This window comes from Neltuma alba, unplaced genomic scaffold (genome assembly GCF_004799145.2).
Source record: "Neltuma alba isolate B1F8T4 unplaced genomic scaffold, ASM479914v2 tig00013240_pilon, whole genome shotgun sequence".
Lineage (NCBI taxonomy): Eukaryota > Viridiplantae > Streptophyta > Magnoliopsida > Fabales > Fabaceae > Neltuma > Neltuma alba.
Window position 1 is genome coordinate 48,694 of NW_021637536.1, and position 16,827 is coordinate 65,520.

At 33.4% G+C, this 16,827-nt stretch overlaps 2 protein-coding genes across 2 annotated transcripts; both read left to right on the top strand.

Moving 5' to 3' along the window:
* Window positions 1–481: 481 nt before the first annotated feature.
* LOC114735597 (DNA-directed RNA polymerase I subunit rpa49) lies at window positions 482–3,518 on the top strand. Its single transcript, XM_028923286.1, has 4 exons — window positions 482–1,134; window positions 1,244–1,393; window positions 2,243–2,554; window positions 2,915–3,518. Exons 1-4 carry the CDS (start codon window positions 700–702, stop codon window positions 3,326–3,328), a joined length of 1,311 nt encoding a protein of 436 aa, XP_028779119.1. The 5' UTR covers window positions 482–699; the 3' UTR covers window positions 3,329–3,518.
* Window positions 3,519–10,920: 7,402 nt separating this feature from the next.
* LOC114735594 (uncharacterized) lies at window positions 10,921–13,769 on the top strand. Its single transcript, XM_028923284.1, has 3 exons — window positions 10,921–11,070; window positions 11,539–11,876; window positions 13,119–13,769. Exons 1-3 carry the CDS (start codon window positions 10,957–10,959, stop codon window positions 13,282–13,284), a joined length of 618 nt encoding a protein of 205 aa, XP_028779117.1. The 5' UTR covers window positions 10,921–10,956; the 3' UTR covers window positions 13,285–13,769.
* The last annotated feature ends 3,058 nt before the right edge of the window (window positions 13,770–16,827 follow it).

Sequence of the window (16,827 nt, forward strand, 5' to 3'; positions counted from 1 at the left end):
ATTTTGACCCTCAAATTTTACATTTACATCTCCTCATTCATGTAATTTCATATGTAATACACACATAAAAGATCTACTTAATTAATTTGGATAAGAAAAATAGTCAAGTTAATTATTTAGAAAAAATATGTGTTGGTTTTTCTGAAATATATTCTCAAATTATAAATTAATCCTCACGTTATTTTATTATAACCTACTACTCAAGTTTAAAATTTCAAGTCTAATTTCAACATTACAAACTAAACTCAATCTCTACAAATAATAATAATTTTGTAAAAAGAAATTTTAGGCAGGTCGGTGGACCAGCCCGCCAATCCGCCAGGACGTCAGCTACTTCAACCCGCACCGCTTTCGGTCCACACTGTTGCGGGCTGACCTGTATCTGTCAGCCCGCATTCCCAGCTGCCCCGACCCAACTCAGAACAGTTTGTTTTGTGCATGACAAGGGACACAGCCCTAATACCAGCCTACTTCCTTGCCCCCGCAATCCCACCCCACCGTCGGCTTCGCTCTCGATTCTTTTATCATCTTTCCTCCTTCCCATTATACAGGTATCCTGCCTGCTTCTGTAGTTCCGTGCTTAGGCCTCGGGTTCCTTGCCTCTACCTTTGGCTCTCCATCGGTCGCTCCTGGTACCTTACACAACATTTGTGGTTGAAAGCCTGAAACATCTCGAGTGTTTTTTTTTTGCCCCAGTCAATGGACTCAGATGCTGAAGACACAAAATCTCAAGTTGAAAATACAGAGCATCCACTGGGTTTGGAGCCACTAACAAAAAAGGCAAAGAAGAAGAAGAAGGAGCGCCCGCCGGTTCAGGCGAAGGTACAAGTCGTCAATGATCGCCCAGAAAGAATCCCTCCTATTGTCGGTTATTTTCCTTCTGGGTTCGATCCTCAGAAGAATTTAGACGATGATTCCGAATCTGGGATGGGTTCTACGAATATTAAGATCTATCGAAACAAGAAAATGCCCAAGAGGTTGCAGCTTGTGGTGAGCTCTAATGGGTCGCCGGTGGATTTTGTTGGCACGAGTTATTCTGGCGAGGCTACCGCTGGACAGAAGTGCATGTATGCACTTGGAGTTTTTGATAAAGAAACCCATACCCTGAAGGTTGTGCCCATTGCTGCCAACAAGGTAATTGGGGAACTGCATGCTCTTTTTTATTTCTCTTTTTAAGTACTAATTTTTCTGGCTAAGTGGCCGTTTAGGAAGGAAACATATAAGTCGGGTACTGCTTGTTCAGATATTCAGATTGGATCCTAGAGTGAGGGGCTTAGAATATTCTGCTAAAGAACCTGAAAACTCAACTGTGGTAGAGCTGACAGCAGAGGAAAGGGCAGAGAAAGCTAGAGAGGCTACTATTTTATGGGGAACAAAGTCGTCTATAAAAAAGGTATACTCTGGCATGTTGATAATGGTTAATCATTTGGTTTCTTCTGAATTGACATTCAAGAGTTCAGTTAGAATGAGATAGGAGAACATAGTTATTCCCATTCCCTTGTTTGTTTCCATTTGTTTCAATTTTTATTAAATGGGGCACGTGGAATCATTGTAGTGTGGGATCATATTATATCTAAACACACATCAATAAAGAGAGAAAATAAAAAAGTAATTCATTTTTAGTTGCCGGGAACTGCCTTTTGCCCTTTCCCACTTTGGGATGGAATGGTGATCCATCCCTGCTCTGAATTAAGCATGAGAATGGAATAAGCATTTTTTTCCCCCTTGTGTACCGATCTTTTGAAAGCCTAATTCTATGGAATGAAGGTAGGAATGGAATTATCATTCTTGTCTGGCATACGAGCACTTATGTGTGTTTTTATGAGTCCCAGATTTGCGATTTTGTTGGGTTAGTTTATAAAGTAGCACTTATGTGGTGGCTGTGAGCCTAGAAGAAGAGCTACTTCTTAAATCCTTGTGGTTAACTGAATATTTGTTGATGTTGATTGTAAAAATTGCTTTTGTATTATTGATATGTTTTTTATTTATTTACTTCACCTTTTTAAAGATATTAGCAATGTTATGTGAATAAATAATGCGATGCCCATGCTTATTGGAACCCCAAAGTGCCACTAATAACCCATTGATATCAATGAAATTGCTTTTTCTCGTGAGCAATAAAATAGCAAGTTTGTGGTGTGAGACGTTACTGATTACTTAATTGAAGAAAATATGAATGAGCTTAACATATTAGATCTCTTTAGCACTACTTAGAGTGTTTACAATTTGCATTTTGCTGCAGGCTAAAAAGATACAAGCTCTTAGACAAGAAGGTGATCCTGACTCTAAAAAGGAGTTGGATGTGAAAATGAAAACTGTTGTTGTTAACAAGCAAGCTCTTGAAAGTACTGAGGCGCATGTTTCCCGGAATATTCCCCCACATGATGTTTCTGCCACAACACCTGAGCGGGCATATCCTTTGGAACAGATTATACCTAATGTAGAGTGGGATTACCTTCAAGATATTTACAATCTTCTGCAACAGGATGGAGCAGACTTCGAAGGTTACCCAACATTTATCCGCAACAGGGTAGACAGATTAAAGAAGATTCAGGTATCAGTTGTTTCTTGGCCACTTGAAACCTGAGTTGGATCAATAGTTGTTTTGCTTTCCTAGTTAATATTGTCCAATATTGAAGGGTGGAAAATTTTGGCTATCTTAAGTTTTTATATTATACATAGTATAGAAATTTATGTCTAATAATGTCATGCAACAATAGGCCCCTCAAATTTCGTTGAGGTCATGTGAGTACCCCACAACATTTTTCAGAGATGCCAAACTCCTAAATTTCTTCGAACTTAAGTTTTAAATCCATGTTCTCAAAGTTCTTTTTGTTTTTTTCACCTTTTTCAGCTGATATCTCATCTGATGTGTGTGTGTGTGTGTGTTTTTTTTCTTTCTTTCTTTTTTAAGGATGAGTCAGAAAAGAGGAAGGTCTGTTGCATACTTTCATATATCAATCATCTCATGAAGTTTAAAGAACAGCACACTGCTGATCGTTCATCTGCAAGGGCCCACAAAATCCCAAGCATTTTGCATCACAAGTTTTCAGCAATGTTTGCTGTCCCTGAATCAAAGTGGCTGCCTACAGAGAAGATTAATCTTCTCACCAGTTATATCTTGGTGCTCACTCTATTCTCCGATCGGTTCCGAACAAGCTGCACAGATATTGCAAAGGACCTGAAGATGACCTTCCTGCGTGTTAGACAACAATATGAGAGCCTGGGTTGCAAGATGATGCGTGAGGGTAAAGTATATTATGCCACACTTCCGGTCCCTCTGCAATTTCCTGAGTTGAGGCAGAAGTTTAAGCGAAAAAGAACTTAGGCAGATCGATTCTTAGGTCCTTGTTATTGTCATCTTTTTGTTCGTCATGGTGCGTTGGTTTTGCCAGTTTTTGTCACCCAACTCTGCTGAGGATTCTAGTGGCGTTCTTGGTTGAAATGTTATTGTATGGATTATATGACTTTTTTCCAAAAGCAAATTAATTGTGACAGAGATATTATTTTTAATGGAAGTAAAGTGGGAGATTAAGGGTGTGTTTGGTTCAATCAAGGGATTTTAATGGAGGAAAAAAGAGGGGAGGGATTTTAATAGAAAGGGAGGGAGGAAAGGAATTTTAATGTTATCTTGTTGATTTAAGAAGAGAAGGGACAAAAGATATTTTTATGTGGATGGTTTTACCCTTCTTTTACTTAAATTGTTTTTCATAAAATTATAATTTTATAATTATTCAAATTGAATAAGTATAATTATAATACATAATTAATGGCTATATATATCCCATGATTATAATTATACTATTTTTGATAAATAAGATCTTATAATTAGGATCGGAGGTAATACTTTTATGTGTATATATATAATACTCTTCTGATTTTTAATACAAGATTTTTTTAACTAGTTTGATTAGATTAAAAAAGTTAGGTAAGTTAGCTAATCATAAGAAATATAACATTTTTTTCTTAAAAAATCATAATCATCTTTTTTAATATCTTTTTTTTCTTACTTGATTATGATTGATGGAATATCTATAAGGGTAATTTAAAAAAAATTAATAAATATGATAAATAGATCTTATATTTAAGACTAAAATTAACTTAATAATTGAATCATATATTAAGGATCAGATGAGTCATATTTATAATTTGTATACAGTAATAATTATTGTTCAGCTGTTTCATTAGCGAAGAAGACTTCTTCTTTGGCTTGTATTTTTCCGACGGTGACAGCTCCATACCTGTCTTTCACGATTAAATTCCCCTTTCCCATTTCATCAATTAGTTTGATTCATCCGTAGATTGAAGGGGTTGAGAATATGTTTCTTCCTTCATGAATTGGAGCAAACAATCGTAATAGACAAGCAGCAAAAATGCTAACTATGGCCGCTGCAGCCCTCCGCTTCCTCTTCCACAACTTCATGTTGGGAGACTGTGATGCCTCATGTCTTCAGCAACCTCTTCATCAGCGACGGCTTAGATGTGTCGCACATGCCAAGTGGGTTTCTGATATCCATGAGGAGCAGGTGGCCACAATGATGGCAAATGAGGAAAGGCGAGAGGCAAGACAGAAAAGGTGATGAAGAAATGGCTTAAGTTGTAATGGCTAAAATTGGTATGTTGAAGAAATAATATGAGCATTTTAGTTAAGATATGTCAGATTGTTTCTCACCCTACTGAAAAACCCCGTTTTTAAGGGAAAGAGGGAGGAGGGGAGGAAAGCACGAGAAAACAAAATTTTTTACCTTCCCCCTCTTCTAATTTTTCTAACCTAACACACTTATCTCTCACCTCTCCGGCTCTCTATTCCCTGTCCTCATAAAAACCCCAACCAAACACTATCTAAAGAATCCCGACTAATCTTTATCAACTAACTTTTTTCCAATTTACTCTCTCATGCTCTTCCAAAAATCTCCTATCAAATATTATCTCCGCATATTTTGCATATAATTTTTCAACTTAAACCACTTCAAATGTATTTTAAGGGGTCCTCATCTCATTTTCTCAAATCAATCAATCACTCAAAAGGTGTGTTTCCTTCTTTTTTATTTGTTCACTTTCTTTACACAAGTTGGAATTTTCTAATCTTATTCTCACAAATTTACAATCTCCAGTCCTCCCCATGCCTCTCGCGAAGGACCGCCTTAAATAATCGTGATTGTTTCTTGATTCCTTTTGATTGCTTTTTCTTGAATAATAGTGATTGTCTCTTTTAATACATATATATATATATATATGTATATATATTAGTTTGAACTGTGACCAGAGACTACACCCATTTAGCATATACCATCCTGTTTCTTGATTCCTTTTTTTTTTTTATTGAGTAATCATGGTTATATTGTTTCTTTTAATATATATATATATATATATATATATTAGTTTGAACTATGGCCAGATACCATGCCCATTTATCTGCTTGCAATTGTCCTTCAATTATATCAAGTCCTACCTTTCGTCATTTCCCATCAAAAATTCAAAATGACCCACGATATTAGCCATTTTTTAAGAATGCTATAAGAGCAATAGATGGAGCTCATGTCCATTGTGTGGTTAGCTTGTCCGAACAACCAAAATTTTTTAAGGAAAAAAAAAAAAGATATCCTACACAAAACATAATAGCTACATGTGAATGGGACATGTGTTTTATTTTTACATTAGTTGGATGGAAAGACACTGCTTATGATGCTCATATTTTTTATAATGCTCTTGGAACTCCTAGTACGAACTTCCCACATCCACCTCCGAGTTTGTTTCTTCTTATATCTTGAAATGGATATGCTTGATACAAATTCATAAATATATATATTACCATTAATTTTTTATCAGGCAAGTATTATTTGGTGGATGCTGTCCACCCTACACCAGTTGGGTATATTGGTCTTATAAATGTGAACGTTATCATCTACCAGATTTCAGGCGTTCGTTAGGATTCCAAAATGAGAACAAGATTTTTAATTATTATCATTCAAACTTGATATGTATTATAGAAAAAACTTGCAGGGTATAGAAGAACAAGTTTGCAATTTTAGACCACATGCCTCCATATGAAATCCAAACACAAGTTCAAATAGTCATTGCAACCATGGCTATCCATTACTTTTTTAGAAGACATGCTGAGACTGATTTTAAATTTAGTTGGTATGAAAATAAAAATATCATTGAATGCAATTATGATGATGGTGTTGTTTCAGATCCATCGCCAAATGTAAACATAGTTTTCTCATCAGAAATGGATCATCTTCGAGACTCCATTTGAGATCAAATTCTGCAATACAAGGAAAATAATTAGCTATCATTTTTATTAATTAGTTTTGTTATTCAAATTTTATTTCTTACTTATAATTTTGATTCAACATTCAGTTTTCTTACTTATGCTATTAAAATTGCTAATCAATTTTTTTTTCTTAATTTTCATTCAGTGCTTATTTATATGGTGTCTTTTATTTAGTATTTGTAATACAAATAAATTTTATAAATTATTTTAAATAATAATTGTAAAATAAAAATAATATTTAAATATTCATGTCATTTATTAAATTATATTTAATGAAATTTATTATTAAACATAATAATTATGAAAATGTAAATAATTTTATTAATTTCGTACCCTTTTTGGCAATTATATATCCATAAGCAATTTTAATAAATAAAGACTAAACATTATCACAATTCTTAAAGTCACTTATAAAAAAAATTCAAACAAAAATCAAAATTAACCAGTATTACTTATAGCTAATATCACATATAAAATTGATGATAATTTAAAATCAGAATTGTCTACTAGCAATAAGTTCGAATCGACCTCTCCTAGTGGATTGCAGTTAGCAAGAGAACAATGTACTCCCTCCGTTCCTTATTATAAGAGACGAATAACCGAATTACGTTGATCAAAAAAACAGTTAAAATTAGTTAAGAACAATTAATGTGTAAAAAGTATAATTTTTTTTCCAAAAATGCCCTCATTAATAAGGAGAGAGAGTATGAGAGAAAACAATAGTAAATTCTTAAAAGAAAGAGAAGTGGGAAGGAGAGAGAGTGTGAGTTGGAGACAATAAATATGGGTAAAATAGGAAATCAACACAAAAAGTAGAGACAACTTTTAAGTGTCTCTTATATTTAGGAACATGGTATAAGCATCAAATGTCTCTTATAATAAGGAACGGATGGAGTACCTTACAAGTTTTCGCATTTCATGATCAGAAAATTTCATTAAGGCATTGTTTGGTTGGAAGGTTTTTGGAGGGAGGGGAAGGGAAATTGTATTTGGTTCAGAAAAATGGAAGGAGGGAAATTTTTTTTTGTCATTTAGTGCTTCCCTCCCCTCTTTTTGCTCCCCTTTAAAATTGGGGTTTTTTAGAGGGGAGAGAAATATTATACCTCATATTGACTAAATTATCCATGTCAATTTTTTAATATTTCAAGTTTATCCTTTTTAGCAAAAACTTTTTTTTAACTCTTTGCTTTTTTTTTTACCCTTTTTTTTTCAGCCCCTATTATTGTTCTACTGATTTTTTTTACTCCTCAGAGGTTCTTTTTTTTCCTGAATATTTTCTTTCTCTGATTTCATCATTTTCCACGTTCTCTGCCATTAATCTTCTATATCTTTTCCTCTTATCTGATTCTTCATCTCATTCATCTCAATTTCATTTTTTTACACAAAACTCTGTGTATTATCTAATTAAGTATGTGAGGTTGTGCACGTTATGTAATTAAGGATGGAATAGTTGAAAACTTGTAGCATAAATTTATTTATAATTTATATAATATGCTAAAGATTATAAATTTTTTATTGACATTTATTTTGATATATGATTATTTATAATCTATTTGTTATGTCTCAAGGTATCTGGTTTTTTTATTTTCACAAATTAGAAAATAATAATTATGATATAAATATCATAATAAAATAATAAATAAATCTAAATAAAGAGGTAAGGATATATTTGTCAACTTATAATTAGCTCCCCTTCTTTCTCCTCCTAAACCAAACAAGAAATCTCTCTTTCCCTCTCTTTCCCTCGAACCAAACAAAACTCATACCTTCCTCTTAATTCCCCTCCCCTCCACTCCCCTTCATTGAACCAAACAAAGCCTAAGTGTATTTGATTTTTTGTTTTTGTTTTCGAGATTTGACTTAATTAGAAAATTATGCTATATATTGGCCCCGTGATGATCAAGTCAATGCCAAACGTCCTCATGGGATATTGAAAAATCTAAATGTCCTCTACGATCGGCTGTCCTTGACTCCTTGTAGGCTTCCTTGTAAGCTTCTTTTCACTTTTTGAACTGTTTTTGCTAGTTTTAATTGCAGGAGCAGAAGAAACTTAGAACCTAATGTGAGGCGCGTGGCCTGACACAAACCAAATAGATTTTTCAATTTGTTTGTTACCGTAGATTTTTCAATTTTAATATCCTGAACAAAGATATTTTGTGTACTTTTATAAAAATTTGGTGCACAATTTTGAATCAATATTTGAAGAAAAATAATGGTCAAATATCAAATAGGCAAAATGACACATAAAAAGCTTGAAAATGTGAAATACCAATTTGAAAAGCTAAGGAAATGTAATTACAGAGGGGGAAGTCTTTCTCAAATTAAAATTTTGAAATTTAATAAAATGACAAATATGCCCTTGTCTTTTTTTTAAAAAAAACCTCAGCCCCTCACCGGTGGCTGGCGACCGGCAGCCACCGTTGGTGACTGGCCTCCAGCGGCCGACAACCGCCTCTGGCCATCGGCGCCGGCCACCGGTATGGTGGCTGCCGGTGAAGTTTTTTTGTGACACTATTTTTTTTTTTGAATGGGATAATATTGGTTTAAAGTGGTAGGGGCGGAATTTGATCCCACAACCCTTTGGCCACTTAGGCCAACAAAAGAAAAGATGGCTATTGGGCCATTAAAGACTTCTTAATCTTATAATGTAAATAAAAATATAAGTTGATTCTTTTACTATGACTCCAACCCGTGCTAACAATTTACCTGAGTATGACAAATCTTAATTGAGAAATAACAAATATAAATTTGATATTAACAAAGTAACTTTTCCTTATACATAACAAGTAGCAGCATGTGCATTAATTAAAAATGATCATAATTTATTTAAAAATGACATGTCTTTACTGAAAAATGACAAGTCTAAACTTGATATTAACAAAGCAATTTTTCTTAATACATCACAAGAAATAGCATGTACGTTAATTAAAAATAACAATAATTTATTTAAAAATGACACGTCTTTACTAGAAAATGACATATCTTTACTGGAAAATGACAACAATTTATTTGGGATTCTTGATACATAACAAGAAATAACATGTACATTCCCAAATAAATAATTGTCATTTTCCAATAAAGACTTGTCATTTTCCAGTAAAAAGGTGTCATTTTCAAATAAATTATGGTCATTTTTAATTAACATACATACTATTTCTTGTTATGTATAAGGAAAAGTTGCTTTGTTAATATCAAGTTTAGACTTGTCATTTTCCAGTAAAGACGTGTCATTTTTAAATAAATTATGGTCATTTTTAATTAATGTACATGCTGCTATTTGTTATGTATAAGGAAAAGTTGTTTTGTTGATATCAAATTTAGATTTGTTATTTCGCAATTAAGACTTGTCATCCTCAGATAAATGTTGTTACTGGCTGGAGTTACAGTAAAAGAATCGACTTATATTTTTGTTTGCATTATAAGGTTAAGAAATCTTTGATGGCTTAATGACCATCTTCCCTTTTGTTGGCCCAAATGGGCAAGGGGTTGTGGGATCAAATCCCACCTCGCCACTTTGAACCAATATTATCCCATTCCAAAAAAAAAAATAGTGTCACAAAAAAACTTCACCGGCAGCCACCACATCGGTGGTCGGTGCTGGTGGCCAGAGGTGGTCGCCGGCCACCAGAGGCCAGTCGCCAGCGGTGGCTGCCGGTCACCGGCCACCTGTGAGAGGCTGATTTTTTTTTTAAAAAAAAAAAAAGACAAGGGCATTTTTATCATTTCACTAAATTTCAAAATTCCAATTTGGGAAGGACTTCCCTCTCTGTAATCACAATTTCTTAGCTTCCCAAATTGGCATTTCACATTCTCAAGCTTCTTTATGTGTCATTTTCCCTATCAAATACTACTTTTAGTCCTTAATATAAGATCTTGTTTGATTTTTATTTTGGTTTATACATTTTTTTGCAAGGTATTTATTCTAATAATAGTAGTTCTAATCAATACATTTGATTAGCAAGGATATTTTAAAAAAGATAACACTTATTTATTTCAAATAACCAACTTAACTTATTTTTTTAACCTTTTCAAATTAACCAACTAGCTCTTATATTTAGAATAAGAGGTAGTATATAATAATAATAAAAAAAGGCCAATATATATGAGTGAAAAAAAGAAATGAGATAAATGTTGTTAAATTACATTTTATAGGACTGGACCAGACTTTTACCGGAAATAAAAAGACTGAACTAGACATGTTTACTGGACGATGCTTGAGCTAAGTTGATAATTTATCATTTACAACTTGTGCAATTTATGACTATAAACTTGATTTGATTTTGTGTATTTGTCAGGGGTATAGCATGTACACCTATATCTAATATTAATTTTAGGTAAAATTTTACCTATAATTGTTATTGGGAGAAAAAAGGGAAAATTAGTAAAAATTCCCTGTTTGAAATTTTAATTGGTCAGAAGGACCTAAAATTATGCAAGTATATTTCACACAGCGGATGATATTACAGTCACGAATCATGCTTGTACTTGTATAATTTCATGTCTTTTTGGCCAATTAAAATTTCAAACAGGGATTTTTTTTACCATTTTTTTCTTAAAAAAAAGGAATACTCTTTTTTTTTTTTAATTCTGAGAAAAGCATGAGAATTAAACGCTTCAGCCCAGCAGTAATCGTAGGCGCTGGGCTCTGCAATTTAATTCGTAGTGCTTGTGGGGAGAGTATGGCGCCGAAAGTGAAAGAGTTGCGAAAGGGTTTCGAAGCTGTTCAAGACCTGGAATTGCTCAAGGTCTTGAAGTCCGAGATCGAATTCGAACTTAATTCTAATCCCTTCAAGGTCATTTTTTCTTTCCCTTCGTTGATTCTTCTTTTATTCGTATGAAATCTCAATGCTTTTAAACATAGTAGCCTCCCGTATTTTTTTCCCCAACCTTCTCTCATAAAACCTTTGCAGCAATTTTGTACTCGTTACATTCCTCTGGAGCCGGAAAGCGTCTTGTTCTCTTTGCACGTTAATTGATGAATACTCAACATCGATTATTAGACCCCGAATCGTCATATGGTTCTGCTGGTTTCTTAACCACTCTTTGGAAACGATCCTAGTTAATGTGAAATGCTAGTTCCCCGCGTTTTGTGGCGCACAGAGAGGATAGAGATGTGTGTGCTTGCAGGTGCATTGTATAATTCATCATGGGCATTTTAAGAATATATTTGTCTGTACACATACCTTGCGTGGTAGATTACATAGTTGTGTGTATTATCCATAGAACTTGTTGGGTTATATATGCGCCGTCATTCAATACAGGCTGATAAAATATTTGGTTCCTTGGGAGACTTTTTGCTGGACTGGGACTCCCCACATTCCAAAGATGTAGTTTTGCGGAAAAGATGCAATTCAGGCGAAGAGGTTGCGGTTTCAGCAATTCTTGGCCCAGCACCTACCCATGAGAGAGGCGGTACTTTTCCAAGGGATATTCTTATGAATGTGTTTGTTAAAAAGCCAGCTCTGAGCTCCATGTTGCAATTTCACTGTCGTGCTTTTGAGGAATCTATCAATGAACCAGGCTTTGATATAAAGAGTGCTTATTATCTCCCATCGCCAACATGTCTGGGATCTTCCCTTTACAGAGGCCCTAAATTTAGGTAAAATTTGCCGTGGTTATCTTTCTCTCTTGCTCATATGCATCCGTCCTGTGTTTTAAAGTTTCGCTCAGTCGGTTCTGGCAACACTTCATGTGCTAATATGCACTATCTGGTCGTAAGGTGGGTTGCTTTTGTATATTTCGTTCATCTTAAGGGTAACTTGTTAAGAAAATTCCACTTATGTCCCCGTAGAAATTGGACAAAAAAGTCAATGCTATTTGACTTAGCTTTTGAAAGCAGGGGGTAGGTAGAGGCTGCGAGGCTTTAAAGGGCAGTAGGCCATGCTTAGTGAATACTGAGTCATTTAAAGGAAATGACTCTTCTGAAGCCTCGAAAGAAAACCCAACATTGGATTGCTCTATTTTTGGAAGAAGTGGATTTATGTTATCTATGGTGTTCCTGATATGTGAGATTGATGTGGAAGATTTACTTATTCTAAATGCCTACCCACCCATTTGTTTGGCTGATCTAATTTGCTTCTGTCAGATTATTCTAATCCCTCCTCTTAGCTCTTCTACCCATTATAGAACTTCCATTAACTAAGAATTTTGTTTAGTTCTTCTGTACCTTCGTTGTTTTCCTATGGTGGGCTTATACTTTGCAGAATTTACCTTGAATGACCCTCTGCCAAACTATTCAGTTGTCTTCCATATGCCTTGGTTGACAATGACAAGCGAACTTTTGTGGACTGTAGTATAACGTGCTGTGACCAATGTTACTGTTAGCTATCACATATCTTTCTGAGCTTACTAGCTTTCTGCTGAATTTGGAACAGTACCTTCAACCGATGTTCTTTTTTCCTACATCATTTGGATTCGTGATAGTTTATTTTCTTACTAAAAACTATACAGTTCAACCTTGTTGAATTTACTGTGTTGTCTAACCTATACTCATCGAGCTCTCATGTGTCGAATTTTATCTCACTGGGATTTGCAGTATGATAAAATTAAGCGAGTAAGACCATCTTCACATTGACGAAAAGTAAGCACTGTAAAACTAATGGTTAATATCGGAACTAACAATCTTCTCATCGACAACAGTATCTGAGTTCTTTATTGATGGATTATAATGAGCACTTTTTCTTACTCAATTCTCTTTAGAAAGTTTCTTTAGACATGAACTTGTCCTTGTTTGCCCCTTTGATCATTTGGTCCGATGATCTTAAATGCATCATCTTTGTTTTTGGATCCTTTTATAATATTTTTTCTATTTTCATGTCTTGTGTATGATGTCCCTGTACAGTGAATTGGACCCTGAGTTGCAAGGTTCGATCAGAAACTATCTGATAGAGAAGGGAATCGGAGAAAACCTGATCATGTTCCTTCTCCACTACCTACATAAAAGAGAGCAAGAGCAATACATAAACTGGCTAAAAAAGGGTGAATCATTTGTGGCAAAAAGCGAGTGAATTTGTCACTTCGGAGCCACTCGGCCACATGCTACACATAACCCCGCGGAATTTCATTATTCTCATCATTGACTCTTGTCAAGGTAGAGGGCAATTGTAGGCCAGATCATCAACCCTGAACCATGTTTCCTTGATTTCAGGATTGAATTATCAAATTTTCGTCTAGTATGAGATTAGGTCATCAAATTTATGAACTCGTTTGTGTACCACAGTATTGTAATATCTCTTGCTTTCTCCGGCATTTCTGGTCTGCACATGAAATGAATATGAATTTGAATGTGGCACGGTCAAGCCATAATGAGGAGGGGAGCTTTTCCGTATGGTGGATTCATGTTTGAATTCATCCATCCCATTTAATCAGTCCTAATTAGTTAGTTAATTGTTACTTTTATAGATTTTGTATCATTTTGTTATCTTTTGGAGTTTTACCTACCTGTATTATTTATTGCTTAAAGCTAATTAGTTTTTGTATTTTGAGCTGCAAACTGGTTGTGAAATATGTTAAATTTTTTGTTTTCCCAATGGTTCAATTTGTTTTCTGCTACAATAAAAACCTTAATCATAAGCATTTGACTTTTCAATCTAATTCCATACACACTACACGTTCCCTTTCTTGAGTCCACACTATATGTTCACCTTTACTGATTAAGTAAATTCTTGGGATGCACTAAGAAATTTTCAGGCACCAAGAAAGGGAAAATCAATGGGAATATATCACCCGTTAACGTCTTCCAACTGTATAAACTTATCATCTGGGGCTTAATACCACCTTTGAGTGTCACGTCCATGAATTGTTGCATCAGCTGAGGGCCCCACAGAAACAAATCAAAAGCTTGATCCACTATTTGAGCAATCTTCAATGTTCATGATAATATTGATGAGGTGATTGCTGATGGAGATGAGGGCCACTTTTTATCAAATATTTGTTGAAATTTCTGTTTTGAACAATTTTCAACTGGTTAGCCAAATTCTCTCATTTTCTTGGTTTTTTTTCCCAATCATGTAGTCGCTCAACCAATTTCAAATTTTCAATACTCCCCTCATTATGAACCTAATTTACTCAGTTGGATGATGTTTGGCGCACCAAACCTAATTGATATTGTTTGTTGTCAATGTTTGTGTTTCTCAGTTAGCATGACCTGTAAGATTTGATTCAAGCTCAGCATTACTGCCCACTTGACTTCATTGAGTTAGCAATCACATGAAGGAGTTAACCCATTTTTTAAATAACATATGAGATTAGATTGCTTTTGGTTTGGATTGGAATTTTAAGTTTGAAGATGCTCATAGAAAAGTCAAATTGGCTAGTTAGAAACGCATGAGGTTGATAAACGCATGACACAGGTTCTCTTTTGTCTTTTGTCCCTTTTTAGTGTTTTTTATGCTATGACCATGCCTTCTGTTCAAATATATGTAACAAAATAAATCAAGTTTTATGATTGATCATAAATATTATTTAGTTAAATGTCACGGATAGAGAACTCTAGAATCTTTTGGAGGAAGCATTAGTGGTGGGCGGGGAAAAAGAACGTGGGGGAAATTTTGATAGTAGGATTGAAAATGGTCAAAGTGAACATCATTGGACTGGTTTGGTGATTAGCCAATGAGGACAAAAGAAATACTCAAAAGATATTCCGTTCATATTTTTTTTTTGGTCAAAATATTCCGTTCATATTAAAGATGGAGATTTATTCATGACATTAAAATCCAACTTATTATGATCAGCTTTGAGTGTTCCACCAATAAACTGGTGAACCAATTCTTTGATCAATTTTATTAAGAGTTTTTGTCAGACTAGTTAAGTTGAATTTTAATCTTTTCTCTATCCTTATTAAGCCTAAAAATGATATCATTTTAAGTTTATAAAAATAAAAAAAAGTAGTCCCTCATATTTATGATTTAATAACTATGTTTTGTTAGACTATACATGATTTTATATAGGGTTAATTAATCTGTAAGTCCTTATAGTTTCAACAAATTTTGAAGCAGGTTCCTATAGTTTTTTTGCTTTTTATCAGGTCCTTATACTTTTACCTTTTTTTAATTAGGTCCTTGTATTTATTTTTCTTTTAATTAAGTCCTTATAATTTCACTAAATTTTTAATCAGTCCATGTAGTTTTAATTTTTATTTATTAATTAAATATAAGCTTAATTAAATAGATTAATACCAAAATATAAAATATTAATAATTAAATTAAATTAATAATTATGTAATAAAAAAGTAATAGAATTAATTAATTCAGGAAAATCTTTTAGAACAATTAATTTTTTTGCTGAAAAAATTAAAATCATTATAATAATTCAATATCTTTAGAATATTATTGTTTATAAACTAATATTAAATAATATATACCATTTTATGTTTATATAATAGTACTATTAGAATTTATAAAATAAAAAATAAAAAATTCAGGGACTTAATTAAAAATAAGGTGAACTTATAAGGACTTGATACAAAGAAAAATAAATACAAGGACCTAATTAAAAACAGGTGAAAGTATAAGGACCTATTAAAAAGAAAAAAAACTATAAGGACCTGATTCAAAATTACTTGAAACTATAAGGAGCTGTGGATTAATTATCCCTTTTATATATTAGTGTCCTATTTAACTGTAAATTAATATCTTTTTATTTAAATATTACTCTTTTCAATATTATAAATATATCTATATATGAATATTTTATATTATTTTTGGTTTTTAATATAAACCTCGTTTAACTTTTATTTTGATCCTAATTATAAGGTATCAATTCACTTTGTCTCTCATATTTATCTTTTTTTTAAGATAGTCATTGTAATAATAATAGTTCTAACTAATACACTTGATTAGTAATGATATTTTAGAAAAAATAATACCTATTTATTATAAATAACTAACTTAATTAGTTTTGTTAATCTACTTAAACTAATTATCTAACTCTTATATTAAGGATGAGACATAGTATGTCCTAGTGATATGATTAACCCTTAAATTACTACTTCAGAATCATCAATCCGAGTTTCAATATCTTGGACTTATTTATGGTATGGGACGGCATTTAATGGAAGAAAGTGGGGAAATGTGAGAGGATTAGTCAAAGAACCCCGGGGGGGGGGGAGTTCCTTGCATAATGAGAAGAGATAAGGACAAAGATTACTTTAATCTCCTGCTCGCTCGATCAACTATTTATCTATCACTTGATAGAAATACTAGCTCTTCCCTATTGGTTATTCTCATTATAAGTTTAATTCATCATTTTAATAGATTTTCTGCTAGTTTACTTTCAGTATGTACTCTGTAAATCTTGTTTCCTTTTAATATCATTTTGTCTTTGGTTAAAAAAACAGAAGAAGGGATAAGGACATGAGTGCATTTTGTGCCTTTCATTTATTGATTATGATAAGGTCATAATCAGAATGCACTTGGTGGACCTCAGCTATACATTATACATGTCATATTCCCTCATGCTTACCTCCTCACCAGTCACTATTCTCGTTTTTATGCCCATTTTCCAGCCTTTTGTGGTCCATGCTTTATATCTCTGTTTGTCCCAAAAATTGC